At 53.4% G+C, this 15,489-nt stretch overlaps 1 protein-coding gene across 4 annotated transcripts in view; it reads right to left on the reverse strand.

Annotated features, from left to right (window-relative positions):
- The window catches only part of NDST4 (N-deacetylase and N-sulfotransferase 4), a 169,811-nt gene that overhangs the window by 135,611 nt on the left and 18,711 nt on the right, over nucleotides 1-15,489 (reverse strand). For all 4 annotated transcript variants that reach the window (XM_070416889.1, XM_070416888.1, XM_070416886.1 and 1 more), the window contains exon 3: nucleotides 12,970-14,168. In XM_070416889.1, the coding sequence (XP_070272990.1) occupies nucleotides 12,970-13,947 (978 nt within the window). In that variant the 5' untranslated portion in view covers nucleotides 13,948-14,168. The remainder of the gene's footprint in view (nucleotides 1-12,969; nucleotides 14,169-15,489) is intronic.

Here is a 15,489-nt window from a genome sequence, read left to right on the forward strand (position 1 = left end):
GAGCCTGTTTAGATTTCAAGATTTCTCTCAGTTCCCTTGTTTTCAGTAGGAATGGTACAAAGAGGAATTGTACTCCATGGGAGCTCTTTTTTTTTTTTTTTAAGTAGAGCAGTAAGAAAGCCTTAGAATTAAATTATACAAACCTAGCAGGGAACAAAAATTAATTGTGCCTTTTTATATTTAAAAATGAGTCAGAATTGATTAGTAGCTGACACGGAGGCAAAGTTCTGAAGTTGCGCACACACACACAAACACACACTCACACTCAGAATTAGATTTTTTGAGACAAAGAACCAAGAACGTTGTTGGCCATTTGCACACAGCACCGAATAGGAAATTACTAAAACTTTCCTGAGTGTGAATAGGAGGGACTGTCCAAATTATAACAACTTCCTCCCAAATAACAAAATGAGACAAACGAGTCAACGGCCTTGCCCCGACTATAGCAGTGAGAACTGATCTTAGCGGAGGTGACGGAATCAGAAACTGACTGGAAGAGACGCTGGGGTGGGTATGGAATGAGTGATGCAATCTTAGGGCATAAACAGAAGTTGCATTTGCCCCATTGCTCACAGAACCCAGCCTCATACCCACGGACATCACAGCGTCTCGTTCCCACCACGCTCCTCCCTTCGCTAGCGAAGGGGTTTCACAGGACACGTGTGATCATAGCCGCAGGTAGTGTTTCACATGAGAACTGCAGAGACACACCCGCCTTCCCATGAGCTGAGACGCTCACGGACCCAGGGCAGCCACAGGAAACCATCCACACTCCAGCCGCCGCGAAAAGTCAACGCCTGCTCCTTACGAAACTCTTCAAAGAAACCTCTCTGATTACTGGAGGGAAGTGATAGTCTTTATTGCTCTTTTACAATTTTTCTCTGGTCTATCACCACCTTGTGTTTCCTGTTATTATTGGGGTGACATTGGTCAACGTGAACACATAGGTTTCGGGTGTGGGTTTCCGTGTTACAAGATTTGCATATTGTGCCGCGTGCCCACCCCCCAAAGTCACATCCCCTCCTGTCACTGTGTGTTTCCTCCAAGTTTCTGTCCTAAACAGGGAATGGGTGGCCAGTCCACTCCGCCAGCCCAGAAATCCATCACAGTCACTTCCGCTCTCTCTGATTCGGACTCCCAGTAACTAAGGAGAACAGTTCCACGCGGACACTTGGGGTGCACCACGGGAAATGCTCACCCTGTTGCGATGGGTCCCGGGGCCCCGTGTCCCCAGGGCGCCTCTGCGCAGCGGCAGCCGCAAGGGCTGGGGTCTGAACTTGAGTTCCTCCCACTAACCCTCCCGCAGCCTCTTTCAGCGGCGCTTCCTCCAATGGGCCCCCCCACACCTCCAGCTTCCCCTGTCACACCTTCCTCATGTTGCTGTCCTCCTGGAAGAAGTGACACATGCCACCTGGGCAGCGAGTCATTCAGACGGAATTCACTTCCCACCAGAGCGCCGCCTGGGGGTGCCGCCGGCCTGCCCCCAGCAGGACAGCTGGGCCTTGGGGCCTCAGGCCGACCACGCTCAGCAGGACTTGTCTGCGTTTATTTGGGAAAACTGTCTGAGAGAGCGAGTTGCTGTGAATGAGCAGAACTCCCCTCCCTGGGAACACACAACATGCATCTTCATGTCGAGAGGTCACTGTGGAAGCGATGCCTGCGATCGAACACACGCTTCTTGGTGGTCCCAGAGATTCAAAAGCAAAGTTAGCTCTGAACAGTGGTGCGCAGAGGAGCTGAAATGCCATTTTAAATATGCGAATAGGACAGGAATTTAATATGTGAAACACAGTGTATAGCTTAAAATGTCTGCCTTGGGGGACTTCCCGAGTCCTCCTTCTGGCAGTCATTTCTCCCTCTTCTGTGGGCTCAGGGACTCGCAAGCCTCAGCGCTCTGGTGGCCAGTAGGAGGAGGTGGTGGAGGCACCGTCCCCCCTGGGCAGGGTGTCTCTGAGGCTTGTTGACCCCCAAACGGTGGGATTTGAGTCTCCATGCCTCCCCGACTCCTCTCTGCTTCCAGAGTTCAACCAGCCTCACCTCATTCGCCCTCCCGCCTGGGGGGTGGGTGCCTGTCCCGCCTGCAGCCCAGGTCTCAGTGAGTGGCTTAAGGGTGCCACATGGTGTGACCGGGTGGGAGAGGGTGACAGACTGAAAAGCCACCGTGTGAGACCTTGGGGGTGTGACTGAAGAGAAAAAAAAATATTTGTCTTGAATGTGGGGAGTAGCAGGTAGGAAATGGCGACGCCCCTCTTTGGCACGTATTCATATTGTTTGGGGGGGAGGGGGTGCCACATATTTGTGAATTTATATAATAAGAAATAATACTTTTTTCTAGCAGAGATATTTCATATGATCATTTCTACACACACACACACACACACACACACACACACACTGTTTTTCTCCATTGTAGGTCCAACACAGCATTTATAAGAGTGAAAATTCCTTAAAATAATGAAACAAATTAGGCAAACTGTAATACATAAAGTAAGCAAATTTCATCAATTAGCATTTTAAAGTGATTGTTAATTGAATACATCGAAATAAGATTTTGAAATATCGCTCTAATAGTAAAAATTTGTGAAATAATCCAAAAGTTTTAACTATTCTATTTATATGTGAAGTGAAGCTCGCAGGAGTATAATGGTGAGAGCGAAAATGCCTATGAAGTTTTTCACATGATTCACCTCATACATGACGTGTTTATCATGTGTCCTGGCCTTTTCTGGAATATTCCATTTAATAAGCAATGATAACTTAAAATGAGCTCGAGCAAACCATTTACTTCCTGCGTTCTATTCTCTTTATAAAATTAATTGAGAAGTAAACATTGTGCATTAGTACTATAATAGAGATGAATGGACAGATAAATAAAAAAGATTTTTAAAAAGATAAGTTAGATTGCTCAAGGATATAAGGGTAGAAAGAGATTTTGGCTCAGATGGATAAGCTTAATGTGTCCAAACATTCTGAAGAAGTCAGTTTTGCTTCTCTTTCGCTTACATGTGCTGGGCATTGCCACCTTCCTTCGAAACGAAAAACAGATGTTGCAGATACGGGTGTGACTCTCAGAAGCACATGGAACGTCCGATATCTTTTACAAAATATCATCTGTAAGAGTTATTGCCGAAACCAGTTTGGCTCAGTGGATGGAGCGTCGGCCTGCGGACTGAAAGGTCCCAGGTTCGATTCCGGTCAAGGGCATGTACCTTGGTTGCAGGCACGTCCCCAGTAGGGGATGTGCAGGAGGCAGCTGATCGATGTTTCTCTCTCATCGATGTTTCTAACTCTCTATCTCTCTCCCTTCCTCTCTGTGGAAAATCAATAAAATATATTTAAAAAAAAAAAAAAGAGTTACTTGCAGGCAAACAGGAACACTGGTTTTACATTTCACTTGCAATCCATTCGGGTTTCAGACCAAAAGAAAGGATGTTGGACAAATTGGGTCTGGTCTTTCCAATGAGATCTTCAGCATCTGAAGAAAGCATGGCTTTACAATTCCAAAACTGGTTTTTACCTAAATCCAGTATTTTTGCATGTATTGTCTATAAATTCTATTTATTCTATTGTTTTATAATAGAATTTCTTTTTAAAAATGCTTTTATTGATTTTACTAGTAAGAGAGAGGAAGGGAGAGAGAGGAAGGGAAAGAGAGAGAGAGAGAAAAAAACATCGAGAGGAAGGGAAAGAGAGAGAGAGAGAGAAAAACATCAATTGGCTGCCTCCTGCTCGCTCCCTACTGGGGATCCGGCTGCAACCTGGGCATGTGTCCTGACGGGGAATTGAACCAGCGACCTCTCGGTGCCTGGGACGATGCTCAACCAAATTACTGCCATAATATTTAACTGCCTTAATGCATATTCTAAGTTCAACAAATGACTAGTGAAAGTGTATAAGTTGTAGTCATTGTGGAAACCAGGATGGAGGTTCTTGAAGAACTCTACAATAGAACTCCGGTCCAACCCAGCAGCCCCACGTCTGAGCATACAGCCGAAGGAACTGTCACCAGGGTCTCTGAGAGATCCGCACTCCCATGTTATTGCAACATTGCTCACGGGAACGACCCACATGTCCATGGATGAATGAAAGGGTGTAGACGTGTGGTGCGTGCACACAATGAAATATTGCACAGACTTGAAGAAGAAGGAAATCCCGCCATTTGCAACAACACCGTGGCCTGGAGGGTATTGTATTATGTGAAATGGACACAGAAACACAAGCACTGTAGCTCTCGCCCACCTGTGGAATCCAAAATAGTCAAACTCACAGAAACTGAGTAGAATGGTGGTGGCCGGCGCTGGGGGAGGGGGTGGGGGGGGGAGAGGTGATGGCCAAAGGGTACGGCATTGTAGTTAGGCAGGATAAGTCCGCTCTGAAGACCCATGACACAGCAGAGCGCTTATAGCTAACAACACGGTGTTGTCTGTTTAAACTTTGCTAAGAAGGTGTATCTTATGTTACATGTTCTTACTGACACAACAATAACATGGGACTAACGCTAACTCGAATACTCACACTTGTATTAGGAGGAGGGAGGAAGCTTTGCCAAGCAATGGGCAAGTTTAGGTCCTTTTGGTGAGATGGTTTCACAGGAACGTACTCATTCCCGAACTCCTTGAGTTGGAGACATTAAATAGGTACAGCCTTTCACATGCCAATCACACCTTAATAAAGTGGTGAAAAAGTTAAATGCCACCGATGCCTTACATGGTACCAGGCAGGGAGGATCACTTCATAGATTATGTAATTGTCTAACCACCACGCTGCCCACCAGAAACTAATCTCTTTCTATAAAACCCTAATAAGTAAATAGAGCGAATGGCGGAACAACCGAACAACCGGTCGCTATGACGTGCGCTGACCACCAGGTGATGTGCACAGAACATGACGGGCGTTGGCCAGGGTGGATGGTGGAGCAGGTGAGCAAGGGTGCCAGACCAAGGCAGGGCGCTGATCACTGTCATTGGGGTGAGGCTCTGGTGGTTACTGAAAATTCTTCGCTCCCGTGCACCACGGTCCCACCTGGTGCTGGCACCCGCTGCCAGTGCCAGAGCTGCTGCCTGTACCTGCTGCTGGTGCCTGGCGCCAGCCCCGATGGCTCCATCAGTGGGTGCAAGCAGCAGCTCCTGGCCCAGATCACCCCTGAGGGCTTCTCCACCTCCCCCTGCTCCTGAGGGGTGATAGGGGCAGCAGCCGCCACTTGCACCCGCTGCTGGCACCGGCCCCATTCACTCCATGCCTTCAGCGTGTGGGAGCAGTGGTGGCTAAAGCGGGGCTGCTGGCAGACAGGGGACTGGGGGTTTTGGTGGGAGGGGCCGGGTGGGGGCACGGAGGATGGGCTGAGACCCTCCCCTGTGCCCACTGCAGCCTCAAGGCCCACAGTTCCTTTTAAGGTGCACGGATTTGTGCACTGGGCCCCTCGTATACAATAAAACTGAGTGTCATACAAACACAAAATAAATAAATACCATTGATGCCTTGATATTTTCAAATGTTAAATAAATAACTGACAGTTTTAACAATGGAATACAGACTCCAGAAACCGTTTTTATTTTTGTGCTGTAACATTTAAAGAGGCAGCGGATTTTTCCCTTGACGTGTGCGATGACTTGATGCCCTGTACCCTCATATTATGCATTTGCAACCGCAGTGGATCGCACAGTTACATTGAATGCACGCCCGACCACTGAATAGTAAGCCACTAGAACAGTGGTTCTCAACCTTCTGGCCCTTTAAATACAGCTCCTCATGTTGTGACCCAACCATAAAATTATTTTCGTGGCTACTTCATAACTGTCATGTTGCTACTGTTATGAATCGTCATGTAAATATCTGATATGCAGGATGGTCTTAGGCGACCCCTGTGAAAGGGTCGTTCGACCGCCAAAGGGGTCGCGACCCACAGGTTGAGAACCGCTGGACTAGACGAAACGCCTGTTTTCCATAGCACGTAGTCGCTCTCTGATGAGCAAAGGTTTATTTCTCAATACAAGGGGGCAAAACAGGGAATATCGGCAACTTTCAGATTTCGCCGTGGGAACCTGTATCAAGCAAAAAGGCAGGCACATTAGGACCCGAGACCTCCGTTTAAACAAAATCTGTTTTAGTTACGGCACCTCATTAAACGGAGACGCGATCAGTTAAAGACGAGCCCACACGTCTGAGATGCTGAAACGAAACGGAGTCCTGGCTGAGCATCAGCGGGGTGTGGCCTTCGCACTATTGACAAAGTCACGGGAATCTGTCTCCTTCGGCTCCCCGTTAGCGAGTGAGGCCGCTGATTTTCACAAAGTGCCAGGCTTTTCTCAGTGTCACTCACGGGCGCGCTCACTTAACCGCCCAGGAGCTGGTGAAGGTGGGCTCTCACCGGCTCCCAGGCCACGCGCCAGGAAAGCGAGATGCTGATGACGAACTTGCACGAGATTATAGCTCATGACTAGTCAGCCAGGGCTCAGGCCTCTCCTCAGAGCTAATGTTTTCCAGTATTATTTCCCCCAAAGATAATGGCCTCTCCCTCGCCCCCCCCACCACCCTCAACCCAGTTTCCTCTGGTGAAACATATGCTCGTGCCCCAAAACAAATAACTTGCGCCCTGGCCGGTTTGGCTCAGTGGATAGAGCAGGGGTGGGCAAACTTTTTGACTCGAGGGCCACAATGGGTTCTTAAACTGGACCAGCCAAAACCGGTTTGGCTCAGTGGATAGAGCGTCGGCCTGCGGATTGAAAGGTCCCGGGTTCAATTCCGGTCAAGGGCATGTACCTGGGCTGCGGGCACATCCCCAGTGGGAGATGTGCAGGAGGCAGCTGGTCGATGTTTCTCTCTCATCGATGTTTCTGACTATCTCTCTCCCTTCCTCTCTGTAAAAAATCAATAAAATATATTAAAAAAAAAAAAATTGGACCGGAGGGCCGGAACAAAAGCATGGATGGAGTGTTTGTGTGAACTAACATAAATTCAAAGTAAACATCATTACATAAAAGGGTACGGTCTTTTTCTTTTTTAGTTTTATTCATTTCAAACGGGCCGGATCCTGCCTGCGGGCCGTAGTTTGCCCATGGCTGGGATAGAGCGTCAGCCTGTGGACTGAAAGGTCCCAGGTTTGATTCCGGTCCAGGGCACAGGCCCGGGTTGCAGGCGCGATCCCCAGTGTGGGGCGTGCAGGAGGCAGCCGATCCATGATTCTCTCTCATCATTGATATTTCTATGTCTCTCTCCCTCTCCTTCCCTCCCTGAAATCAATAAAAATAGATTTAAAACAAAACAAAACAAAAAAACAAGCAACTTCTATTCAACAGACCAGATCTGTGTGGAGCGGAGTTTTGAGGCTGGGATAAGTGCCTCCTCATCATTCAGCTTCTATGCCCAGAAGAGGACGGTGTCTCCGTTTTGCAAAGAAAAAGACAAACGAGGCCCCGAGAAGAGGACTTCTGCTCCCTCCCACTGGGCTTTGGAAAAAGCAGCAGCTGGTCTCCCTTGCATTCCTCCCGCAGGACTGTGGGCCTTGCGTTGCCCTGAGTCATTCCCGTGCACCCAGGGCGGGATTTGTTTGGGGTTTATTCTGCTGCAGACTCTGTGAGGAGGCGTTCTGAACCGGAGAACTGCCGTCAGCCGTCGATTCTCTCAATATGACATCTCTATTACCTTCTGCAGATTTTTATTTGTATTGACTTCAGAGAGGAAGGGAGAGGGGGAGAGAGAGAGAAACGTCAGTGGCGCCGAGGCTCCAGCCCACACCCAAGCCGCTGTTCTCAAGACAGACCGTCTGGGCTCCTTCTGCCCTCCGTCACTGCTCCGCTCCGCGGCCATTTGAATATGTTAAGCCGTGTTTTATTCATTCAGAAAACGTACACGTATTTCCTCTGAGTGTTGTCCTTAATGATTAGCACTGCGCTTAGCGTACACTCATGTGCTAAACAAATACTATTTTTAAAAAACATATATAGCCCAGTCGGCGTGGCTCAGTGGTTGAGCATCGACCTATGAACCAGGAGGTCACGGTGGAATTCCCAGTCAGGGCACAGGCTTGGGTTGCAGGCTCGATTCCCAGTGTGGGGCGTGCAGGAGGCAGCCGTTCCATGACTCCATCTCATCATTGATGTCTCTCTCTCCCTCTCCCTCTCCCTTCCTCTCTGAAATAAATAAAAACAAACAAACAAAAAAATGCATGTAATGACTATTGTGCTGATCTTGTTGTAACAGGCTCTTGAACCGTCTTCTCACAAACACCTCCTTCCTTCACATGCGTGGTCTTCTCCAAGCCCGGCTCCGACCCAGCCACTCTCTGGCTTAAACCGTGAGCGTGTGGCTGGACCCGTCCGTCCCCAGCGCTCGCTGTTATGGCCACAGCCACGTTCCAGCATCTCGTCCCATGACTGTTTCTGATTTCCTTCAGCATCCAACTGACTCGGGCTACTCAGCCTTCCCAGGCGGCCCTGATTTCCGGCCACACCTCGCCTGGCTGAGCCTCCGGCCGGGGACTCGCTCCCTGGACTGTGCACACACACAGGCCGGCACACACACACAGGCCTGCACACTCACACATGTGCACACTCACATAGACCCGCCACTCACACAGGCCCACACACTCACACAGACCCGCACACACACACAGGCCCGCACACTCACACAAGCTCCCACCCCCATACAGAGGCCCGCACACACACACAGGCCTGCACACTCACACAAGCTCCCACCCCCATACAGAGGCCCACACACACACACAGGCCCGCACACACACAGGCCCCCACCCCCACACAGAGGCCCGCACACACACACAGGCCCGCACACTCACACAGCCCCCCCCCACACAGGCCACCACACTCACACAGGCCCGCACACTCACACAGGCCCCCATACTCACACAGGCCCCCACACTCACACAGTCCCCCCCCCCACAGGCCCGCACGCTCACACAGGCCCGTACACTCACACAGACCCGCACACACACACAGGCCCGCACACACACAGGCCCCCACCCCCCCACACAGGCCCGCACACACACACAGGCCCGCACACACACAGGCCCCCACCCCCACACAGAGGCCCGCACACACACACAGGCCCGCACACACACACAGGCCCGCACTCTCACACACAGGCCCGCACACACACACAGGCCCCCACCCCCACACAGAGGCCCGCACACACACACAGGCCCCCACACACACACAGGCCCCCACCCCCATACAGAAGCCCGCACACACACACAGGCCCGCACTCTCACACAGGCCCCCACACTCACACAGTCCCCCCCCCTCCCCCCCCCCCTCCCCCGCACAGGCCTGCACACACACACAGGCCCGCACACACACACAGGCCCGCACACACACACAGGCTCCCACCCCCACACAGAGGCCCGCACACACACACAGGCCCGCACTCTCACACGCCAGTGCTGCCCCCCTCCCTCGGTCTCCCCGCTCTCTGTCCCTGTCGTCCACAGTGGCTTCTGCCCTGTAATGTGGAAACCGGTGAGTGTGCTGGCCCGGCTACTGGAAACCACCCAGTCCCAGCCCCGTGCCCGTCCGACAGCTCCACACCGAGGAGCGACGGGCGGAGCATGGTGAGAACAAGGATTCGGGCCCTGGCGTGAACATATTAACATGGAAGAGCCACCCCTGGCTCCTCCCCTCTCCTGGGGGTGAGGACACGTTACACGCCCAGAAAAGAAATGTGACGAAGAAGAGCACGGAGTATCCAGAACTTTCTACACACACTTTCAGATCCTTTCCCACAAAATCATATTCACCCCAAAATACAGTTAAAACAGAAATCGGAAGCTGAGCCTGAGGATAGAAGTTTTACGCTTGAAACTGTTTCCTATTGGCCGGTACGTGGCTGACGGTCACAGCCCGCGGTGCTGATCTCGGGGCTACTCTGCCTTGATTACTCATCAGAAACAACACCAAAGGGACAAAAATGGATATATTTTTTAAAGCGTGTGTGTGTGTGTGTGTGTAGAGTATATAATTAATATCCATATGCACAGACACAGACATACTCACAGACACAGATTCACACACTCACATGTGCACACCCACACGTGCACACACATGCACACTCACATATGTGCACGCACTCACACAGGCACACTCGCACACATGCACACACACCAATATTCACACGCGCGTGCGCACACGAGCCCACACACTCACATGTGCACAAACACACAGCTCCTCCGATTTCCTGCCTTTGCGTGTGGGCGTCTGCCATCCTGTGTGGGGCATGTCACAGGCGTCAGCACTGACCTCTGACAACGTGTGAGCAGAGGCCAGGAGGGACGTGCTGCCGGCAGAGGGAGGGGATCACTGCCTCTGAGCGGCGGGGTGGCCCAGTGACTGATGGAGAGCCTGCGGCCCCCGGGGGCCGGCTGGGGGACAGGCCCTCCTCAGGGTTTCAGGGTCACTCACAGGAGCCGGGGAGGCACTCGGCCGCTTTTAAAGTTTATGATTTAAAAATGGAACTGAAACTAGAGTTTGAGTGAATTAAAATGAATAGAAAGTACAAAACATCCAGGAGAAAACAGAACATCCAGGTGGGCCTCAGGCGGTCACTGATCCCTCACAGCACTGCCCTCGGGGCAAGGCCCCCTCCAAGCGCCTGGGCTTCCCGAGGCCCAGGAGCCCAGCCGACGCTCACAGGCAGCGGGAAGGCTTGACAGGGTGAACTCGTTTCTCTGTCACGATCACGGTCTGTCACGGTGGAGACAGCGGGTCATGGGGGCGGGAAAGACAGCTTGTACTCGAGTCAGTACCGAGGAGTCGTCTTTGGAGGACAGAGCCTCGTAGCGGGAAAGGGGGCCTGACCCTAAAACTCCTCATTCCTGTGCGATTCCAGGCCGCGTCCTCTTTCTGTGGTTCATGTCTTTGCTGAAGTGATGGGTCCACAGGAGGGGTGTAGCTGCACACAGGAGGGTGTAGGTGCAGACGGGAGGGTGTAGGTGCACACAGGAGGGTGTAGGTGCCAACAGGAGGGGTGTTGGTGCACACAGGAGGGTGTAGGTGCCCACAGGAGGGGTGTAGGTGCCCACAGGAGGGGTGTAGGTGCCCACAGGAGGGTGTAGGTGCACACAGGAGGGTGTAGGTGCACACAGGAGAGTGTAGGTGCCCACAGGACGGTGTAGGTGCCCACAGGAGGGTGTAGGTGCCCACAGGAGGGGTGTTGGTGCACACAGGAGGGTGTAGGTGCCCACAGGAGGGGTGTAGGTGCCCACAGGAGGGGTGTAGGTGCCCACAGGAGGGTGTAGGTGCCCACAGGAGGGTGTAGGTGCACACAGGAGGGTGTAGCTGCACACAGGAGAGTGTAGGTGCACACAGGAGGGTGTAGGTGCACACAGGAGAGTGTAGGTGCCCACAGGAGGGTGTAGGTGCCCACAGGAGGGTGTAGGTGCCCACAGGAGGGGTGTTGGTGCCCACAGGAGGGTGTAGGTGCCCACAGGAGGGGTGTAGGTGCCCACAGGAGGGGTGTAGGTGCCCACAGGAGGGGTGTAGGTGCCCACAGGAGGGTGTAGGTGCACACAGGAGGGTGTAGGTGTCCACAGGAAGGGTGTAGGTGCCCACAGGAGGGTGTAGGTGCCCACAGGAGGGGTGTAGGTGCACACAGGAGGGTGTAGGTGCCCACAGGAGGGTGTAGGTGCACACAGGAGTGTAGGTGCACACAGGATAGGGGAGGCACATGGGAGGACGCTGAATCCAGACACAAAGGGAGGGCATTGTCCTCAGAACTGCCCGACCCCCCCCCCCCCCCCCCCCCCCCCCCGCATAACAGTAGCTCCGGCTCTAACAGGTCACCAGTGAGTGTGTCACAGTCCGCCCCGGGCGGGATGTGTCCCTGCCCCCTACTGTGCGACCTCCACTCGGGGTTCCCCCCCCGCCACAGCGGGAGCTTGAGGGCCCGCCCAGCACACGCCTGTCAGACTCAGACTCTGCTCCGCTCATCTCTGCACCCACAGGGCACGGCGGTTCATGCGCGAACGCCGGGCTTCCCTGGGGTCCAGCCAGGTCCAGGCTGTTTCTCTGTCTTGTGCTTCAGTCACCATCATCAGGCCTGACGGGGCATGGGAGCCACCTGGGGTAGTTCTGGGGGGCACTGGTGCCGGAGCACATGTCAGGGAGCCCGGAGCAGGGGGCCGGCCGGCGCCGCAGTGGGGAAGTGAGAGGCCAGGCAGGGATCAGCTCAAACAGATATTTCAGCTCTAGCCCTGCAGTAGCATGCCGGTGTGGGGGTGTGGACAGAAAGAGGGGACACAGGGTACCCTGACAAGCACAGGGGAGGCCCGCTGGCGGCCTCGCAAACTCAGAGACCTACAGTCACTACAAAGGACAGCCTGAAATTAAACTTGAACTAAAAGCAGTGATGGGGGGTAGTCCCCTCCTAGGCCAGTATCTTCCCTGACACGGTCAACCTTGTCCTTAACTGAGCCTGTCTATGGTCTTTTTGCATCTAAGATAACCACCCTGTGAAATGTCAGGGTCGCTTGTAACTTCCCTCACTGTGGCCATCATGGTAATTGCTGACTGTTAACTATTCTGCACCCCGCTAAGTTAAAGAAGCGTGTGTCCATCAACTTACCTTTTACCCAATCCCAGAGGTTCCCCGCTTTGCTTCCTCCCGCCTCCCTAGTCTATCACCAATGGATTTCATGTGACCCACCTACATCTCCTACTTCGATTGTCATGTATTAAACAAGGTGAAAGCCGCTGTTCTCCGGAAAATTATCCCAATCCCTTGAGATTCTGCTTCCCATCAACTGCCGACTGTTTGGCTCAAATCAACTCACACACATTCTTTACGGGTTTGACTGTTTCTACGTGAACCTTAGCTCAAGATTTTGCTAAATGACTCGTTTATTTCAAACCTGCTGCGCCTTAACCTTCCCGGGTGACGAGGAGCCTAAAGAATTCACATCACACTTTGCCTGGACGGAGTTAGAGAAACGGAAGTGACGACGCTAAGGACCAGCGCGCTTACCTTCACGTCTCTGACGTTCATCCGCGTGCCCTCCTTCCCCACGAAGATGTCGTCGATGTCCACCAGCAGGTACCTGTCCAGGGACAGGCTCAGCCGCCGCCCCGACAGGAAGGACACGGCGTCCACGAAGATGAGCTTGTGCAGCCAGAAGCTCAGGTTGTTGCCGAAGAGCACCCGCCGGATGCCGTCGTGCAGCCCCAGGTCCTGGACCACCGTGGCGTGGAGCGGGGCGCCGGGCGCGGCCGGGGGGCCCTCCCCGCCCTGCGGCGCGGCCAGCAGCACGGGCTGGTAGGTGGAGTGGTTGGAGCGGAAGGCCGTCCAGTCCCGGCCGGGCAGCGGGCCCTGCTGCACGCGGGGCGCCCGGGTGAGGCGCAGCAGCGGGGCGCGCGGGTCCACCAGGCAGTCCCGCAGCGCCAGGTTGTTCAGGAGGCTGAGCGGCAGGCCCCGCAGCGGCGCGCCGGGCGGGCTGTTCTCCGTGGCCTTGTGGAAGCCGATGATGCCCACGCTGTACTCCACGCAGTACTTCTCCAGCAGCTCGCGGTTCCACGCGTCCATGCCTGCGTACTTGAGGACGTTCTCGTAGATGACCAGGACGTACTTGCCCCGGCCGCCCTCGGTCAGCGGCGGGATGTCCCCCTTGCCCGGCGCGATGACCATGTGGTAGGCGAAGCGGCCGGACTCCAGGATGGCGGCGATGTCCTGGCCCAGCTGGGAGTACTGGCTCTCCACCAGCAGCAGCACCGTGGGGTCCGTGCGCGACGTGTCCATGGGCCTGGCTGTCCGGGGCTCCGCGGCCCGCAAGGGCAGGAGCCTGAGGTCGGCGCACTCGGCCTTGGCGGTGGCTTCCAGGAGCACCACCTCCTGCCGGGAGCCCGCGTAGAGGAAGTAGGCGGAGAAGGCGATGCTGGCCAGGCAGAAGGCGGCCAGGAGCGCGATGAGGGCGCGGAAGCTCCTCCGCAGCCTCAGGAGGAGGTTCATGGTCTGTGGTCCCCCCGGGAAGCTTTTCCCAGCGTCTCCCCTAACGGGCCATCGTGGGCACAGCCGGAGAGGGTGTGCGTGCCGCTGCCCGCGAGTTCATGTAACCATCGCAGAGCATGTGAGGGCTGGAGGGGTCCCGCGGGGCAAGCTGGGAGGTGGGGCCGGGGCAGGAGCTGGAGAGAGTCCAACCGAAGATGGTGGCCCGGTCCGTCAAGCACTACCTGGAAAAGGGAGCAACGCAGTGACCGGGACAATCAGAAGAAACATGTATGTGCCACGCAGGCTGACAGCTACGTAGCACGCAGGCCCCAGATCATGTCAGGGCAGCTGCGGCGCTGAAACACGAGGAGCCTGCTGTGTGCAGTCGAGATTTTACCACTTAGAATACGGTGGATTTCTTTCATATTCTCAGGAAGGCAGAAGCCTATTTGTTTTATGTATATATTTTGTCTTATATTATAGGCATTGCTGCACTTTTCCTAGCTCATGTATTGGATTTAAAATTCCATTTAAACAAACATGAGACCATCCCCACCTGGCTCTCCCTCCCACACTGTGCCCACCTGGCCCCCCCACACTGTGCCCACCTGGCCCGCCCACACTGTGCCCACCTGCCCCCCCTTCCCTGTGCCCACCTGGCCCCCCCTGCACTGTGCCCACCTGTCCCCACCCTGCACGGCCCCACCCTACAGGGACCCAAAGGAGCAGCAGTCTGTCCAGTCCACCTGCTGTGGGTTTGCTTGGTATTTCAAAAATAAATTCAATCAAGAGTTTGAAAAGAAACAGTGCCTGACAAGTTAATACTTTGCTAGGTCCTTATCTAATCTGACATCAAAAATGTGACTTTTATGTTTGAATATACAAAGGATTAGATGTCAGTTTTGCATATTAGAACAGCACAGGGTAATAAAAAAGCATATGGGATTGGAATCTGTCAACCAAAAGAATAAATAAAATTTAAATGTGACATTTATTTAACATTAATATGTTCAGAGTTAGAATGATATAACCATATTATTACCATTGTAGATAGCGGGTTTGAATGTGTGTGTGTGTGTGTGTGTGTTAATCTAAGGAGTTATTTCTTCCATCCAATCCTCCAATTTCCGCTTCCCTAACAAAACTTAGCCGGTGGAGGGGAGGCGTCTGGAAGAGTATAAAATGGGCACAAGGAGATTTACTTCTGTTCTGTGCCTGAGGTAAGAGATGGGTCGGCACTGTCTGCGCCAGCGAGATGCAGTCTCTGATGTGTCTGAGCCACTTACTGTAGAACTCGACAGAATAATCCTATATAATTAAAGGCTAATATGCAAGTTAACCGAACAGCAAAACGACTGGTTGCTATGAAGCGCACTGACCACCAGGGGGCAGACACTCAATGCAGGAGCTGCCCCCCGTGGTCAGTGCGCTCCCACAGGGAGTGCCACTCAGCCAGAAGCCGGGCTCTCAGCTGGTGAGTGTAGTAGCGGTGGTGGAAGCCTCTCCTGCCTCAGTGGCAGTCGGACATCCCCCGAGGGCTCCCGGACTGTAAGAGGGCGCAGG

The sequence above is a fragment of the Myotis yumanensis genome, unplaced genomic scaffold, assembly GCF_028538775.1.
Source record: "Myotis yumanensis isolate MYYU_CA2020_CCGP unplaced genomic scaffold, mMyoYum1.0.hap1 SCAF_5, whole genome shotgun sequence".
NCBI lineage: Eukaryota > Metazoa > Chordata > Mammalia > Chiroptera > Vespertilionidae > Myotis > Myotis yumanensis.